The following is an 18,309-nucleotide window of genomic DNA, read 5'->3' as shown; positions in this document are numbered from 1 at the left end:
CTAGCACGGTACCTGGAACGTGGTAAGTGTTCTGCAAATGTTGGCTGTACTTGGTGACACCTTTACCTCTCGCCACCCGCCCCCACCTCAACCCCGGCGGGTGCCCATCCAGTCAGAGCTCCCTGTCAGTCCAGTCCACAGCACGTGGACCGCTGTTTGACAGATTTCGAATTCAAAATATTCTCAGCGTCCCGCCCCTTCGCGGTTCCCAGAACTTCACTTTCCTGGAGGGCAGACTAAGATCTTTGGCCTTCTTCCCCACCCCACCCCGCCCCTCCCCGCCGGAGGTGTCTGAGGGCTGGGGTGGGGGCCGAAGTCCCGACCCGGGAGAGCCCAAGGCGGCTTGGAACCCGAGCCTGGGGCCTGGGCCCGCCCCGTTGCCGTGGCAGCGGCTCCGCCCCTAGCGCTGGAGATCCCGGCCGCTGATTGGCTGGGCCGCGGGCTCCCTCCCTGGAGGTGTCTTCCGCCGCCATTGTGCGGCGCTGGTCCGGTCGGAGGGTGCTCGCTGCGGCCAGTGCCTTGGCCTCTCCGGGTCGCTTCTCGCGGTCGGGTTCCAGGAGCCCGGCGGGTCCGGGCTTCCCGTCCGTGCCGGTGCGGGCGCCGGCATGTGGCTGTGGGAGGACCAGGGGGGCCTCCTGGGCCCCTTCTCCTTCCTGCTGCTGCTGCTGCTGGTGGTGACGCGCAGCCCCTTCAATGCCTGCCTCCTCACCGGCAGCCTCTTCGTCCTGCTGCGCTTCTTCAGCTTTGAGCAGGTGCCGTCCGACAGGGCCCTGCAGGTGCTCAAGCCCCGGGACCGCATCTCCGCCATCGCCCACCGCGGTGGCAGCCACGACGCGCCCGAGAACACGCTGGCGGCCATTCGGCAGGTGAGCCCCCCACGCCTCGCGCCCCTCGGCCCTCCTGGAGCCCGGCCTGTCCACGTCCTTGCGACCTCCCCGGGGTCCTCTCCCGGTCGCCCACCCCGGGTGCATTGCAGCGCCCCTGGACCACCCCCCACGCCGGGCAGCCTCGGGCCCCGGGTCTTCACAGAACCCAGCAGTTATTTACCTGGCCCCTGCGCGCCCTGCGGAAAGGGTCCCCGCTTTCCCTGGGCTTCTATCAGCTTGGGGGAAAAGACTCACACAGGAGATACTTTAAGAGAGTGAAAAAGTGCAATTAAGTAGCAGTGTGATGAGATTAGAGAATGACTGGGAGGGAGTATTAGAGAAATCCTCTCAAAAAGAAGTGATAGTTGAACTGAATCCAGAACCAGGAGAAAGAGTCAGCCAAGGGGGGGGGGGTGGAAATAATGTGTTTCAAGAAAAGGAAATCGCAGTGTAAAGGTCCTGAGATGAGAATGACATTGGAATGTTAAAGTGACAGAGGCGCCAGTATGTGGTCTGACTTAAAGGAACAACGAAATCCGGTGCGTGAATTGAAGGAGGAAATGGACCAGGTCTAATAGGATCTTGATCAGTAAATGAGGCTAATCTAAGTGGATCACTCTTCTCAAGAGATGTCTTTGCTTGGCCTCTAAATTAACCTGGGTCGTTTTCCTTGTCACCTTTCTCTCCAGACACACATATTTACAGTGACACCAACTTGGCACCTGGACTCCCGGACTCCCGGTCAATTTTTGCTTCCCTTTTCCACAAGGCACTCCTGAGAATCATGATAGCTCCCAGATCTTGGCAATCTCCTAACTTCATAATAAGAGGGATTTTTCAGTGGATTAAGCACTTTTGCATCTGTGTAAATGCAGTCTGTACTCAAAAACAATTTTTTTTATTGCATCTGTAGTGAACATTAGATTATAACCATTTACATAGCTTTTAGGTTGCATCACGTATTATAAGCAATTTAGAGATGATTTAAAGTATTTAGGAGAACATCTGTAGGACATATGCAGATATATCTGTGGGCAGTCCTAGAATGAATTCCCCCATACCAAGGGACAAGTGTGTATCTGATCTTCTTGTTTCTTTGAGACATTATTTTAACACTGAAGAGGTGGGAAAACTGTCTCAAACACACAGCTCCTTTTAGAATTCAGCCTTCTGATTCCAAGTCCCAGTGTTCTCTGTCGTAGATTAGAATGTGCTCCAGGATGTAAAGCATGGACTTTCTGACAGGCCTTCTTCATCCAGCTAGAGACAGAAACTGTTGCGTAATGAGCAGGTTACTTATCCCCCATGGGTGGTGACTAGGGAGTAACAAGCAGGCACCCTGGGGCAGACCTCAGTTTCTCCATCTGTTAAATGGGAGTAATAATGGTGTCTACCAGGTAGGATCTGAGGATTCAGTGAGCTAATCCACATATGGTAAGGCCTAGTAAGACTTCCACTAATGTAAGGTATTGATGCCTAGAATCCAAGATGACTTGATTCTTTAAAACGGAGCAAAGGTTAAAAAATAATAATTCTGAAGAGGGGCAACATCTACGTTAGTAGAGGGCATCTGAGTTTTTGTGTATAATCAAGTTAAACTTCTCTTATGTGTCTCTCCCCTGGCTTCTTTCTTTTTGATGGGAGACAGTGAGGGCAGCTTTTCCAGCCTCTTGTTTAAAAGTAAATGTAAAGATATTGATGAATGTACATAAACTCAAAAAGGTCAGTGAAGGAATATTGGAGGGGGTATATTGTTGTGAAAAGAAAAATGATAAATTACTATGGAAGAAAAAAAACACATAATTTTCATTGGCTTCCATTTCACCTTAACTTTCCATAAGTTGTATTAAAGGCCATCTCAGTTTTAACTGAGTACAGAGGCATTCATAAGTGTTTACTGGTGGATGTGGTGGTGTGGTCAAGAATGTGTTTGCCTGTATGTCAGTCATATTAAATGAACAAGGAAGCGTGTTTGTGAAATACACATACAAACACAAGGTTCCATATCCTGTTGTGTTGCAAGAGAATCACAGCTGAATTCTATTCGTGTCTTATATGTCTATGTTGAGCACATCTTTATGTAATATTATAATGACAATAAACATTTTGCCAAATTGATTGCTGGTCTTAAGAGGAAATGAGATGTGGTAATTCAGCTTGCTAGAGTATAAGGTCATTATCAAAGAACTTTTTAGTCGTAACAATATTTAACTGCCAAATGAAGACTATAAAAGATGAAACTGTGTCCTCCGTATTGACTTAAAAAGAAATATACAGCTTATGTCCCTTGAAGTTTGCTTTTTGTTCTTCTATTCTTCATCTCTTTGTATATTTGCAGCTCATAATTTATATTCTGAAATATTTTACTATATGAAAAATCAGATATTCTGACAGTGCTAGAATTTAATAGGTCATAAACTAGATATAGAGAGGAAACTTTATAAATGTGAAATGAGTATATTCCAAATAACAGATACACTATTTAAAATCAGTGGCAGAGGAGTGAGATTATACCCACAGTCCATTCTCCACATGGGGGCCAAAATGCAACTTTAAAAGTATAAATCAGATTATAACCTATCTTTATTAAAAATCATCCAGTGGTTTCCTCTTGCAATAAGATAAAGTCCTTTTTTTTTTTTTTTTTTTTTTTTTTTGTGTGTGTGTGTGTGTGTGTGTGATGGCTGGGGATAGAACCCAGGGCCTTATACGTAGAAGGCAAGTGTCCTAACACTGTGCTACACTCCCAGCCCCAAACTTCCTAACAGTAAGGGGACTTACTGTCTCATATAACAAGAGATGTTTGTGGAAGGGATGGCCTTCGGGGGGGTTAATATAGCTAACACAGCTGTTCGGTTTGGGATCATGGAACATCTGGTTCTGCAGCATATTTTCTAGCTCTCATTCTAGTTACCAGATGGCCAGTGAGGCCTGGGCATCATTCTTTCATACCAGCATCCGATCTTCATAGGGAGGCTGAGGCAGGAGGATCTCAAGTTCAAAGCCAGCCTTAGCAATGTAGCAAGGCCCTAAGCAACTCAGTGAGACCCTGTCTCTAAATAAAATATAAAAAAAGGGTTGGGGATGGGGCTCAGTGTTTAAGTGCCTGTAGGTTCAATCTTCAGTACCAAAAAAAAAAAAAAAAAAAAAAACCTACATATTATAGAATTCAATTAAATAAAGTGTCCCTAATGTCACATCTATGGAGACAGGGGGCAAATCAGTTGCTCAGTGGTGGATGATAGGAGACATTCAGACTAACTGCTCATGGGTTTGGAGTTTCTTTTTGAAAGCAATGAAAATGTTTAAAAATTATCATGGTAAATAATGGTTGTACAACTCTGCAAATACACTAAAAAAATTGAATTGTGCACTTTAAATGGGTGAATTATAAGGTATGTAAAAAAAAATTTCAAAGTTAAGAAATAAAGGCTAGCAACTCTGAACTTTATCAGGTTGAGAAATCTTTGTGGAAAAAAAAACTGTTCCACTTTTTATTTCTGGTAGTAGAATCTAGGATTTCCTCCACTGTCAAAAGCACTGAGTAAATTATTTCTGTGTATTAAGTTAGAGGGATGAATATTTAAAAGGTACTTTGTAATGAAACAGTGAAAATTTTAATAGCCATTTGAATATAATGAAGATGCTTTTCAATCAGCTTTATTGAAGTATAATTTATATACAATAAAAGTATACCACTTGGTAGATTTTGATAAGTATCTACACCCTAGTAATCAATCATCCCTTTAATCCATTTTCCAAAATACTCCTTTGTGCCCCCTTCGAAGTCAATGCCCTCCCCTGCCTCTGCCTCAAAGCAGCCACTATTATTAGTGTATTATAATTAAACTATACAGTGTAAAACTAGTTTATGTGAAATTTGTATGGCTAAAAGAAAAAATAATGATAATGTAAATTTCTATAGATAAATAAAAAGATGAGAATGAAGTATTATTAATATGTGACTTAGAGCCAAGTGTTCATCATTTTATCTGTTTAACTGGAATAACAAAAGTATTGGTTTAAAAAAAAAGTTAAATGTAGTCACTAGAAAGTTCTGGTCTCAGAAACTCTAATGTGATATTTCTTTTATTGAGCTTTTGTTTTGGTTTTTAATAAACTCAGAAAAGACATGTATGTAAAGATCTAATTTTGAAGCTTAGAAGAATCTATAACGTGGGGATAGAAAAAAATTTAAATAAGGTAGAAAAATCTGTAAAGAACATGTTTGATAAATTTGTCCAAATTTCTTTTAAAACCTTGTTTAAGACGTCACAGTAAATAGCAATAGCTACTCATGGAAGGTTTACTGTGTATTTGCTCAGTGCTGCCTGGTATTTATGGGCTCTTAAATATCTAGTAAATACACAAAGATACTTTGTATAAAATATACAAAGGGAGTGATTAAGAATGATACATACCAACTTAAGATAATTGTTACTACTGGGAAGGAAGGGAGGAGAGTAGAGAGGAGAAATTTAGCTCTTATCTGTGATATTGGTGGAAAGGCCTACTGGGCCAGAGTGCAGCCTCAGCCACATTTCAGCTGGTTACCTGTGCAGATTTCTGAATCTTTCTTTGTCTCAGTTTCCTCATCCGTGAAATGCTGGGTTTTGAGGATCAAATGAGCTAATACATTTAAAGCACTTAGAATAGTACCTGGCTCAATAAAGGCTGGAGGTGTGGCTCAGGGGTAGAACACTGGCCCAGCACATGTGAGGCCCTGGGTTTGATCCCCAGTATCACAAAGGGGGGGATGGGCCTAATAAATCTTATCTATCATTTTTTTATTTTTCCTTTAACATTTGTACATAAACTATGTATGTGTACAGTAAACTCTGACTTAAATCTCACCACCGACGGCGCTGACCAGATGAGCTAGGTTCAAAAGAGCTGGCTGCAACATTAAGCTAAGAAAAGGTGAGAAGCACAGGACACTGAAGTAATTTTCCCATCGAGGGCAGAACTGCTCTGCAACCTCAAGGGTCCTCTTGCACCCTGGAAGGCAAGAGAGCAAGTGTACCCAGAATTGCTTTATTTATAGGGAAAAGACAACAAAGGATTTTCGATAGAATATTCTACACCCAATAAGGCAGGGGATAAGGTTTCAAGGGGGGTTGCCCAATCCCATTGGGTAAGGCTCAAGTCCAGAGCTGAAGCAGACTTCTCTGTGCAGTGAAGGTGAAGGCCACTTGCTCCGCACATCAATGTCAGAACAACACCCCCTTTACTCAAGGCTGAGAGGGGATGCCTAACTCACAGGCAGGGCAGCCCCCCACACTTAACTACTTTTTTTTAATGAAAAAAATCTTGATTTGTAAAACTTATTTATTTTTAAAATCTTGATTTTTTTTTTTTTTAATGAAAACATTTCACATTTTCATTATGAGGAAGCCAGGGAAGCAAACACTAGATAATGTATCTCAAATTTAATGTTCAAATTCTTTTTATGTGTTTAAACTTATTTATTTTTGTGGTGCCAAGGATTGAACCCAGGGCCTTGCGCATGTTAGGCAGATGCTCTATCACTGAGCTGCAGTTCTGGCCCTAAATTCTCTCTTTGGATAAATGCTGATATACTTTACCAGACTTACCAAAAGCCAGTGCTACAGACATAAGTTAAGATGTAGTTTCCTCCAGATGCAGGCTTGGTGTTCCTCTTATCAAGGATGGAGTTAAGCTACCAAAAACCTGACTCATCTTGTTGAGGCCACAGTAGTGAGATATCTGACTAATAACAAGCACAGGGGAGTGCTCAGTACTGTACCAGCAGAGTGTGTAGGTAAACAGTGGAATTTGTTTAAATATTTTAAGCCATTGATGACCCAGTAGTTAAAAGCATCCAAGGAAAACTTGTCCCAAGTCTCCCCATCTGTCACTGTGACAGTAGGAAGAGTGGGGAAAGTGAGTTTTTTTTTTTTTTCAGGAACCCCTTAGTGTAAGAGTTGAGGTGAAGTTAGCATCCCAGAAAACAGAAATGTGCCCGGGCTGCCCTTTGGAAGGGGAAGGGACAGGAGTAAGCAAGGACAACCATCCATTTAGCCAGCCCTGATGGTCTTGTGAGTTGTGCAAAGTGATGTCTGCAAGCACTGGACGTTGACATTGTTGATGTTTTCGTTAAGGCAGCTAAGAATGGAGCGACAGGTGTGGAGCTGGACATTGAGTTCACCTCCGACGGGATTCCTGTCCTGATGCACGACAACACTGTGGATCGGACAACAGATGGGACTGGCCGATTGTGTGATTTGACATTTGAACAAATTAGGAAACTTAACCCTGCAGCCAACCATAGACTTAGGTAAGTAATTTATTGTCACTTACTCTTCTGTCCTTTGTTGGAGAGCACAGCTAGACACTGGCACTTCCTAATTGCATCTTCTATTCAGGAGAGTTGTTTTGTTTTGAACTGTATTCAGGTTTCCCAAGCAATAAGCAGGCACCAGGAACAACAGAAATATGTCATGTATATTTTTAATCTTTCCCACTGAGGCCAAATTTGACCTTGGAATTACTCTCAAGATAATACTCAGTTTAGTCACTAACAACAGTTTGTACTGTGACTTTAATCACAGAATCATGAGGCTGAAAGAAGTTGCTTTTCAGTCTCCTTGTCTCCAAGTGTATCAGGGAACAAATCATGTGCTCTCCGACTTTCAAATAACATCCCTATTTGACCTAGCCCTTTAAACTCTTCAGATCCTTATAAGCAACCCCTGAGGTATCATAAAATTTAAGGTATAAAACGTATCCTAGAAATCATTCAAAATAGGGCTGTTTAGAACTTTCTGCAAACAATGAAAGTATTCTCTATTGACTTTGTCCAATGTAGTAGCCACATGTGGCTACTGAACACCACATGTGGCTAATACAGCTGAGAAACGAATTTTTCAATTAAGGTATAAATTTAAACTTAAAATTTGAGTCAGAGGTCTCGATTAATCCTGCTCTTAGAGATAATCCCAGAAAAGTTAAATGACTTACTCAAGGGCAAATAACTAATTCATAAAGAAGCCAAGACTAGAGTCTGCCTATCTCAATTTCCAGTCCAAGAAGAATCTGCCATACTGTGTCATTTCTGGTTGCCCCCCAGTTTCTCAACCCCATAAGGCTGAAAGTACTTTCAGATGTTTAATTTGATCCCCTCCTGTTACATTTAAGCTCATAGCTTCCAAAAGCACATATATCAGATCTAGTCCTGTAAGTTTCTACAAGTAAATAGCTCTGTGATCAAATAAACTACTATATTTGGAATATTCCTTGGGGGAGATGAACATCCACATCCTTCAATTATTAACTTCAATGAAGCACTTCTTAAGTCACACAAGCCTGTAACCTTCCCTCTATTAACAGTTTCACCTATCCTTAGAGTCGTAATACTGGGTAATTTACTTTAGAATGTGGTTATTTAAATTCCTCCTCTTGTCTTCTTTGTAATAATGAAAAATGTATGCTTGCTGATTTGCATATAATACCAATTCTTGGAGGATGATCAATACTCCTTGAATATTGCATATTTGATCTATCAACTGAGGAATTTATAGTCCTCCATAAAAGGTGATTCTAACCTTATTTTTCTAGGACCAGAAAGAAGCTAAAGGCAGCTAAAGAAAATCATAGTGTAAGCTGGAAAGAATATTGATCACATTTGAACATGCAGAATCCAGGCCACTAGAATTGCTCTTAACTGTCACCCAATATTTTATTGCTCTGCTATGTATAAGGGGAAGGGTGTTTTTAATAGTTCAACAACACTGAAGCTAATCAGATGTCAGTTTCAAAGCAAAAAATAGCTTAGGGTCAGCATCACCTTTAAAAGTCATTTAAGAAGGTATCACATCAAAGTCAATATACTATCTTGTTCTCTTCAACACAACCAATCTTGGATCCACAACTAGAGCAGGTTGCATTTTCTTTGATTCCAGATGAAATCATTAGCTTGTGGACCTTCAGGAAACATAGGTTTCTTCTCTAGAATCAAACTCAGTGTGGATGTCCTGAGAGGTGGGCATGGAAACCAAGACTGGCCTAAGAAACAACAAATTCAAATCTATCTTTCTGAACTAGAGAGAGTTAAATTATGTAGAGTGAAATAAGAGGAAGAGCCAATTTCTTATATGTCGGGTTCTTAATCTTAATTTTCTGTATCAGAAAATCATGTATTACAAAATTATTTTAAACAGTTTCAGTTGACTAGATGTATAGTAAGTAGTATAGTTAACAGATTTATGTATTTTCAGGAATTTCTTCTGCATAAGGTTCTATTAGGGAGATTTACTTAAAATTAAATCCCTGAGCTCTCCTTTGACAAGTAGAGTTACAGTAGAAATTTAGTGTTTCCTAAATATTAAATAATTTTTGTTGCTGTTATTTGATCAAGAAAATCCGAAACTTGGTTCAAGTACCTGCAGTGAATCACCCTTGGCTCTGGGGTGGTCGGCAAGGGGAAGCTGGGGAGGGGGGCGCTCTTTCCTTTTGTTCGAGAGACATTTGCAAAATGGCTGTTTCTCTCCTTCTCTTCCTGCAATGCTCGATCCTCTTCCCTCTCTCTCAGGAATGATTTCCCTAATGAAAAGATCCCTACCTTGAGGGAAGCCGTGGCCGAGTGCCTGCAATACAACCTCACAATCTTCTTTGATGTCAAAGGCCATGCAAGTATGGTATGTTTATTCATGGACTTTTCCTTGTTAAAAACACAGTTAAGGGGCTGGGATTGTGGCTCAGCGGTAGAGCGCTCGCCTAGCATGCGCGGGGCCCTGGGTTCTATCCTCAGCACCACCTAAAAATAAATGAATAGAATAAAGGTATTGTGTCCAACTACAACTAAAAAAAATAAATATTAAAAAAAAAAAAAACAGTTAATTGCTAGGCATTTCCAAAATTAGCTATTTATTTTGTTATTCTTTTTTCTCATTTTTTACAAATTATATTTGCTTAATGGAAATAAACTACTGAGTTTAAAGCTTATGGTAGCTAACAGAATACGTTCCTTTTACATAGATGTGTCCCTCTGTATCATTTCAGTTTTGACAAAACATTACAGTTTTGTCAAAACTGTACACAACAAAAATGATACAGAGGGACACATCTATGTAAAAGGAATGTATTCTGTTAGCTACCATAAGCTTTTTTTAGTTGTAGTTGGACACAATACCTTTATTCTGAATCTTTCAAAAAATTACCACATTTTCTTCAAATGTGTATGACATTCCTAAATATAATTTTTTTATAATTAGAAAATATATGCTTCTACTCATAAAAAATATATTGCAATAGAAATCGATGAAAATATGATTCTATTTACATTTGTTCTCAACCAACTTTTCAAATATATATACTTATTCCCCATTTCAGCAACTTGAGTATTTTTCCCTTAGCAATGTTTATAATCAGTAATGGTCATCAACTGATGTAGAGTTCTGATTATGCAAAAAAAAATTTTTTTCTAGTCTCAGGAAATAAACTAGGTATTAAAGCCTGAAATATGAGCAAAGGTGTAAATTACAGTAAACTCCTATTTTTGAAGAAAAAGGAAAGTGTTATAACTAATTTACTATTCTGATAAACTTATACTTGTGTACGTCCAAGTTTCCAAGTTGATCTGTGTCAGGATCAGCTCGAATATCTATTGAAAAATAGACTGGGCCACCCAGTCTACAGAAGGGATTCTGAAAGTGTCTTGTGTGGAATTGGGAAAGTCTTTTTTGGCGCTGGAGATTGAATGCCGGGCCTCCCACATGCTAAGCATGCTCGCCCTCAACCTCAAGGAACGTGTGTCTTTAATAAGCACATCAGGCTTTATTTATGGTGTTGTCCACATTTGGCAATCTAGTAGGTCCCACATTTTAGCCAGAGCAAACTTATCACCATGCTTATTCTCTGACAATAATAAAAAATAAATAATTGAAAATTAAGAAGAAAATTTTAGAAAAACATCCACCTACTTGAGTTTTCTGGAAGGCTGCTCACAGGTGTTCACCAGGACTGGAAGAAATTACGTATAGGGTTGAAGAGAGCAGTCAATGAGTAGAGTAGGCAAAGAGCGTGTGTTAGTTCAGAGCAGGAGACCAACTCTGGTCCTGCAGCTCGCGCTTGGGTTCGTTAGTGAGGGAGAGGCATGATGTGAAAGAGCATACTTTTTTCTTCATTTTGAGGGGAAGACATTTGTTGCTTATAGTCCCTGTGGCCGTGTGCCACATTCCAGAAATCAGCAGGATGCAGCATTGTGATGCAGCAGCTGTTCCCTGTGAGCCTGGTGGACCCTGGTCGTGTCAGCTGCCCTTGTAACCCCAGGGGCTACGTGATGTCAGTATCCAAATTCTATCCTTTCTTCCCCATTTAATAGCTAGATTACCATAAAAAGAAGTTTATTTTTTTTAAACCTCTGCTGTTTAGGGGGGTTGGAATACCTCCATCTGTTCCCAGTCCCCCTCATCCCTCCATAGTGGTGATGGGTGACAGGTCCTCTCAGCCCCCTGACTGAGCAGTTCTACTCTCTGTAGTTCCCAGCCTGTTGGCTCAGACTTCATCTAGAAGAGACAGAGGGCGCTAAATTGTGGGCGTAAAAGGGCTGTTCCTAGCTGGGCACACTAGCACACACCTGTAATCCCAGCGACTCTGGAGGCTGGGACAGGAGGGTCGCGAGTTCAAAGCCAGCCTCAGCAAAGGCAAGGCGCTCAGCAACTCAGTGAGGCCCTGTCTCTAAATAAAATCCAAAATAGGGATGGGGGTGTGGCTTAGTGGAGTGCCCCGAGTTCAATCCCTGGTACCCACCCCCTCTCCCCTCAAAAAGGGACTGTTTCTAGTACTGAAAACAGGGTACAAGGAAAGAATTTTAAAAATTTGATTCCACCCTCTAGCCTCCAACCTGCCACCTTCCAAAACATGACACAGAGGTGAGCCTCCCACCCAGAGGGAGAGCAGCCGCCCTGGCTGCTTCCTGGTCTGACTGGTGTGCGTTTGTTTGCATGGGGAACAGAAGCAACCAGCACTTTGAGCATCTCCATTTGATATTGGCAGACTCCTCGTTTATGCAGCAGGGCTGTGCTTTACATGTCGATGATGATTGACTGGGCTGTCACATTTGAATAGATTTTAAATATATGAATCTCTCTATTTTACAGGCCACTGATGCTCTAAAGAAAATATATATGGAATATCCACAACTGTATAATAATAGTATGGTCTCCTCATTCTTGCCAGAAGTTATCTATAAGGTAAAATTCCGAGTTGCTCTTGTACGTAGTGTGCGTTAGTGCATTATCCACAATCAGAGAAGAGCCTGGGCTGGTGCAAGCCATCATCAGCATGCCCAGGGCGTCCAGCTGTTGGGAAAACTGTTCCCAAACTTCCTTGGTCACAGAGGCCTTTAAACTGTCTGAGGCATTCTGCAGAGGAGCCGGAGAGCACAGGGCTCCTTCCCACTTCGCTCACCCATTCACTCCTCACAACCCCTTTCTCCTCATACCTTCTCGCCTCCCCACAGCTCTTCTCAGGAGAAAGGATCAGAGCTAATGGACCATGGGTCCATCCTAATTGAGTTCTGATTATCTCTGGCCAGAAATGAGAATCAGGAATCCATTAAAAGCTTATTTCTGTGACCTTTTTATCCTGAATATTTATCCTGCAATTGTGATTTTTCATGGTAAAGGTAGGATTACGGTTCTTTGTGAAAGGGCTCTTGTGTATTCTACACATCCAGTGCGTACATTTACGTGCATTTCCTCAAAGGGTTTATGACAGAGAACTTAGAAAGTGGACAGGCTACCTTGGCCACCTCATCAGAATGAGAACTTTGGCTAAATTTAAACTGAGAAGTTTTAGACTTAAGACATAATTATTTTATTTTACGAAATTCATTTCAGATGAGACAAACGGATCAGAATGTAATAACAGCTTTAACTCACAGACCTTGGAGCCTGAGCCACACAGAGGATGGGAAACCACGCTACACTGGTGTCTGTAAGCAGTTCCTGTTTGTAGTAATGGACATTTTGCTCGATTGGAGCATGCATAACATCCTGTGGTACCTGTGTGGGATCTCCGCCTTCCTCATGCAGAAGGATTTTGTATCCCCGTAAGTTGGGAAGCTTTTTATCTTCTCCTGACACATTTCCTGAATGCTCTTTCTGGGATGGAAGGATTAAGGTAGTGGACATCCTGGATTGGTTTGGACCCACCAGGCCACTATATCTCTGTGAAACTGGGAGGCCACCAGCTCCACAGGAGGGAAAAGTTCAGGTATATCTCACTCATTCAAAACGGGTCGAGCTGGACATGGTGGCGCAGGCCTGTAACCCCAGCAATTCAGGAGGCTGAGGCAGGAGGATCACAAGTTCAAAGCCAACCTCAGCAACTTAGTAAGGCCCTAGGCAACTTAGCAAAACCTTTTCTCAAAATTATAAATAGGAAGTTCTGGATGTAGCTCAGTTTTAAAGTGTCTCTGAGTTCAATCTCTGCTATGCCGCCCCCTCCCCCCAAAAAAAGGTTGACCAGATATTCATGGCTTTTTAGAGCATCTTAAAGAAAAAAATGAAAACTGTGGTAAAAGAGGGATTGCGTGATTTCTGAATTGGCTCCCTGTTAAAATGAATCCAGGATCCAGGGCAGAGCCATAGCAAAGACATCCTGTGAGTCCCAGCCCTATTCCTCCTTTCAGGTTCTTTCAGGCTCCCTCAAACCCTATAGGCTCCACCCCATCTCTGCCAAGAGACGTTACCTAAACAGCCAGCAGTCTCAGAATCTTTCTTTTGGCAGTTTTCAAGCTGTGTCTTTCCTAATTAGAGTTGTAAGTGTCATGTGGTTTTAAGCCTGCAGTGTTCAGTCAATATGTGGTTATTGCCTGGAGTATTACAAGGAGCTCTATTAAGAAGCTGAAGACGCAGTGAAGGAACAAAGCCCTGGTCTCTTATTAACAACAAGCTGGGGCTGGGGCTCAGTGGTAGCGCACTCACCTGGCATGCACAAGGCGCTGGGTTCGATGATCCTCAACACCATGTAAATGTAAAATAAAGATATTGCGTCCACCTAAAACTAAAACAAAACCCCAACAAGCTGGCATGCTGGAGGGTGGATGGTCACACCTGTGTCCACCTCCCATGGAGCCTCTGAGGGATTTACACAGGGTCTTTGTGGGGTTGTTATCTTGGTCTCGGGCAGGTGGGTGCCGGGGGAAACTTGCTGTTTGAAGGTCTGCTGCCTGGTTTTCATCAAAGCCAGTCTCTGCTTTATCTCTTTCTTTTTTTTTTTTTGGTAGGGAGTGGCTCCAGGGATTGAACTCGGGGGCGCTTAACCATTGAGCCATGTCCCTGGCCCTCTTTTGTATTTTATTTAGAGACAGGGTCTCACTGAGTTGCTTAGCGCCTTGCTGTTGCTGGGTCTGGCTTTGAACTCGCGATCCTCCTGCCTCAGCCTCCCAAGCCAGCTTTATCTGTTTTTTGACCGTTACCTTTTTCACTGTGACCTTTCCACAGAGAAAAGTCCATGCATTTTAAATAATTCTATAGTTAGTCAAATATTTTTAAAAATATTTAAAAGAGAGTGGGGTGGAAACAAAGTTATGTTCACAAAACGAAAAGAAGAAAGGAAGGAGGGAAAGCTTCTATCTCAGGGTGCAGCCTGGCTAAACTAAGAGCTGCTGGGTAAGAGGGGACTGGGCAGGAGAAGCACGGTCGTTCCAGGAACTGAGAGGGAAGCAATATTTTGCAATACAGAAAAGACAGGCAGGGTAGCATGAGGTGAGGCAGGGACCACGCCCCATCTGGCCTGCGGTGGCTGTGTCGAGAGCATTTGTTGGGAAGGGGGAGTTATCAGTGGGCCCCTGTAGCGGTGGAAGTGCAGAGCCAGCCGGCAGTTCTTTCTGGGCACTGTTTGCATTCAATGAATGTCTAACAGGATTGGTTTTTCTTGTTCTTCAGGGACTATTTGAGGAAGTGGTCAGCTAAAGGAATCCAGGTCGTTGGTTGGACTGTCAATACCTTTGCTGAAAAAAATTACTACGAATCCCACCTTGGTTCCAGCTACATCACCGACAGCATGTTGGAAGACTGTCCCCCACAGGTCTAGACTTTTATCCTGGGGAAACACAGGTTCAGAAACTGCCTGTCGGCCTCATGCAGGGAGATCCAAATACCCTTTGTGCTAGCCCAAGCCCTGGGGGATCAGGTGGCCAAGCAACAGGGCAAGCAATAGTGGGTGATTACATATTTACCTGAACAAATTAAACCCTGGTGTTGCCATGCTCCATGGAATGCCCAAGTTCAACACTGTCGCTCTTCAAAATCTGGATCTGAAAAAAGGCACAGCAGCCCCGCCCGGACCCAGCTGAGGCCCACACCCAGACCCAGTCAGGATAAGCACAAGACGAGTTGTGCGGTCGGGATTCAGACGTAGTGCATGGGACTTGCATGATCACTTGGAGTTGACATTTTAAAACTTGCCACATCTAAGTAATTGACTTACTTGAAATATTTGTATTCAGCTCTGTTAACAGTGTGCTCTAGATGTCAAACTTGTGACCATACTAATAAAGTCATTAAAAGGAGCACAAGAGGAAAACTGTGTAGCCAGCATCACATTCTGAGGCCCTAAGGAACTTGGGGAAGCCGCTCAGGTGAGGCTTCAGTGTGCAGCAGCCACCGGGAGAGAAGCCTTGGAAGCAACCGGAGGAATCTGACAGCGTCTTGAATGAGAGCTGCAAACCACCAGGGGGCAGAGGTGCGCTGTGGAGGTGCAGGAGGCAGCTCCCAGGAACCTCTAGGCTTATCCGTATTTTACAAATGAAAATACCAAAATTTGCGCAAAAGGAGGGCAGCCTCAGAACCTCACAGCTGGTGATGTAGCCAAGCTCCATCTCATGATAACCGAAATTTCTTGTTTATTATAGGCCAGGAACAGTGCCAGGGTTTTAACATGCCTGACATTGAACCCTCACAAAGATTATAGAAGTGTTATTATTCTCATTTTACTGATGAGGAAACTGAGGCACTTTCCCAAGGTCTCCGAGTCCACAGTTCAGTTGGGGGTTCAAATCCAGGGAGGTCTGACTCTAGGTCACAGCTCTTTCCCACAAGAATATCCAAGGATGTGAATAAACAATGAAGACATTAATAAGTACTGCTAAACACTTCCTTGTCAGGCTTAATACAGAGTTAAAAAATAATAGAATTTATGATCAGAGAAAGCCAAGTCTGATGTGGGGCAGGTTAATTCATCTGTAACATAGGGGGCTAGTATGTAGAGTACCTCCTCATGATTAAATGAGTGCATGTAAATGCTTGTTAATTACCACTGACTGCCTACCATGTATTGGATCTGTTTCCTGTGTATTTACTCTTGGCAACGAAACTGACCTGTAGGTATCATTGTAATTACATTTCACAGTAAAAGAAACCAGAGCACGGGGAAGTTCGGTAACTTGCCTAAAGTCACAGAGAGCAGTGATGAATATCGGGACTCAAACCCAGATGATCTAATTCCAGAAATCACTTTTTTTTTTTTTTTTTTTTTTTTTGAGACGGGGTCTAAGTTGCTTAGGGTCTCACGAAGTTGCTGAGGTTGGCTTTGAACTTGTGATCCTCCTGTCTCAGCCTCCCAAATGGCTGGGGTTATGGGCATGTGCCACTGCACCTGGCCAGAGCTCACATTCTTACCCCTTGTTTATTATCATCTCTGGCTCATAGCAGGGACTCAATACTGAGAAATATCTTAAATCATTGCCAGCACCTCTTATAGGGTCAGTCATATAATAAATGCTCAATAAATGTTTGTTGAAGGAATGCGTTATGGAATATATCCAAGTGGAAGCTTCCTCAGGAAAACTGGGAATAGTTATAGAGTGAGACAAAAATTCAGGGTTGTAGATATGAATTCATGGTTCAGTATAATAAAGGAGGGGCTGGCCAAAAACATGGTAGTATTCTTTCCAAGAGAAAATCAATGCAGGTGGAGCTCACATCCTCTGCTGCTCGTTGGGCTGCCTGGTAAGTCCCAGGAGCCTGCAGAAGTAGCTAACAAAAACAGCAGCTTGTGAAATCTACTACACTGTACAGTAATCATGTTTGTATGTGATGATTGGTGTCTGCAATTTTTTCAGCAAGAATTTGTCCCACACAGATGTATTTTTAACAGATACAATTTCTCAGTGAAGCTACACCTACCAGTTTCCTAAATTGGGAATGGGCTTCAACAAGATGGTAAACCAGAGCTTCGAGGACAGGGTGTGGGTTATGGACATGCTCCAAACAACCACTGTAGACCCTTGCTCACAGACACTGATGATCACGTCTGGGTGAGGTTATGGGACTTCTTTGGTCAAAGTTACTGAAGACTAGTGACCTCATTTCTTCTACTCAAAATTTAATAGTACAACACTGAAGAGGTTGGGAATCAGCTGGGATAAAGTATTCAATGTTGGGTGAGGGGTGGGGGGTTGTTAGAAATGCAAATTCTCAAATCCCAGCCTAGCATCAGAAACTCTGCTTGTGGCCCGGTGGTTAGTGTTTTAGTAAGCTTCTCTCCCAGGGTCCCTCAAGTCTGGGAACCATGGAGCTAGAGAAACTCATCCAAGCGAGTCCTCCATTCTGTCTCTAACTCGCTGTGAGACCTTAGACACAGCACTTCCCCGTGTGTGTGCCCAAGTTCTCATCTGTCAAATGCTAATCACAGCCCTGGCCCGTTGCCTCCCAGCGACAATGTGATAGGTTCAACCGAAAAAGTAAGCAGAAGTGTTTTTGAAAAACATGTTGGCAGAACATGACTGCTAGGAAGATAAAGAAAAAAAAAAAAAAGATGTGCACAACTCAGAGCGAGGTCCTCAGACCCACAGCACTTGTTAGAGATGTAGACTCCGACCCCATCCCTAACCTCACAGATTAGGATCTGCCTGAGAATGAGGTCCCCAAGTTGGAAAACACACGCTGGTGTTTTGGAGGAACCCTGACACAATACGGGTGTAAGGCATTACTTTTTCTTTTTGATACAGGGGATTTAACCCAGGGGTGCCCAGTCCTTTTTAAAATTTTATTTATTTATAGGCAGGGTCTCACTAAATTGCTGAGGCTGGACTTGAACTTGCAATCCTCCTTGCCTCGGCCTCCTGAGTCACTGGGATTATAGGCATGAGCCATGTGCCAGCTAAGGTGCTAGTCATAATTCAGAACTTTTGTGTCCACACCTGAGCAACTGTCTTTGGTTCTGTCTAGCAGTTGGGTCAGATGTAAATGCTATGGAAAAGTCCCAATTTTTAAAAATTAGGGAGGTACTCTTAAATGCTGCCAATACTAAAAGATAGTGCCTGTCAATGAGCTTAATTCTTTTTTCTAAGATATCGTCCATCTTTTTTTAAGCACTGGCCTTCCTTTTGAAGGAAATGATACAATTTCAAATTGGAACTTCCTCCTCAAGAAGTGGCATAAGAATGTAACGTTGATTTGGCATGAGCTTAATT

The 18,309-nt window shown here is 42.6% G+C and overlaps 1 protein-coding gene across 2 annotated transcripts; it reads left to right on the top strand.

Annotated features, from left to right (window-relative positions):
* The first annotated feature begins 452 nt into the window (after window positions 1–452).
* Window positions 453–16,169, top strand: GDE1 (glycerophosphodiester phosphodiesterase 1). Of its 2 annotated transcripts, none has more exons than XM_081298425.1 (6): window positions 453–866; window positions 6,989–7,164; window positions 9,418–9,523; window positions 11,987–12,079; window positions 12,728–12,939; window positions 14,780–16,169. In XM_081298425.1, exons 1-6 carry the CDS (start codon window positions 606–608, stop codon window positions 14,925–14,927), a joined length of 996 nt encoding a protein of 331 aa, XP_081154551.1. In that variant the 5' UTR covers window positions 453–605; the 3' UTR covers window positions 14,928–16,169. The 2 variants fall into 2 exon arrangements, with proteins under 2 accessions (XP_081154551.1, XP_081154552.1); XM_081298426.1 differs by having other exon boundaries at window positions 729–866; window positions 6,993–7,164.
* The last annotated feature ends 2,140 nt before the right edge of the window (window positions 16,170–18,309 follow it).

The sequence above is a fragment of the Spermophilus citellus genome, assembly GCF_964194105.1.
Source record: "Spermophilus citellus genome assembly, chromosome: 6".
Lineage (NCBI taxonomy): Eukaryota > Metazoa > Chordata > Mammalia > Rodentia > Sciuridae > Spermophilus > Spermophilus citellus.
This window is presented reverse-complemented; position numbering and strand designations above follow the sequence as displayed.

Coding starts and splice junctions, on each gene's coding strand:
- GDE1 (XM_081298425.1), top strand. CDS start 606: ATGTGGCTGTGGGAGGACCAGGGGGGCCTCCTGGGCCCCTTCTCCTTC. Junction 7,165..9,417: donor GCAGCCAACCATAGACTTAG/GTAAGTAATTTA, acceptor CCTCTCTCTCAG/GAATGATTTCCCTAATGAAA. Junction 12,080..12,727: donor TGCCAGAAGTTATCTATAAG/GTAAAATTCCGA, acceptor AATTCATTTCAG/ATGAGACAAACGGATCAGAA.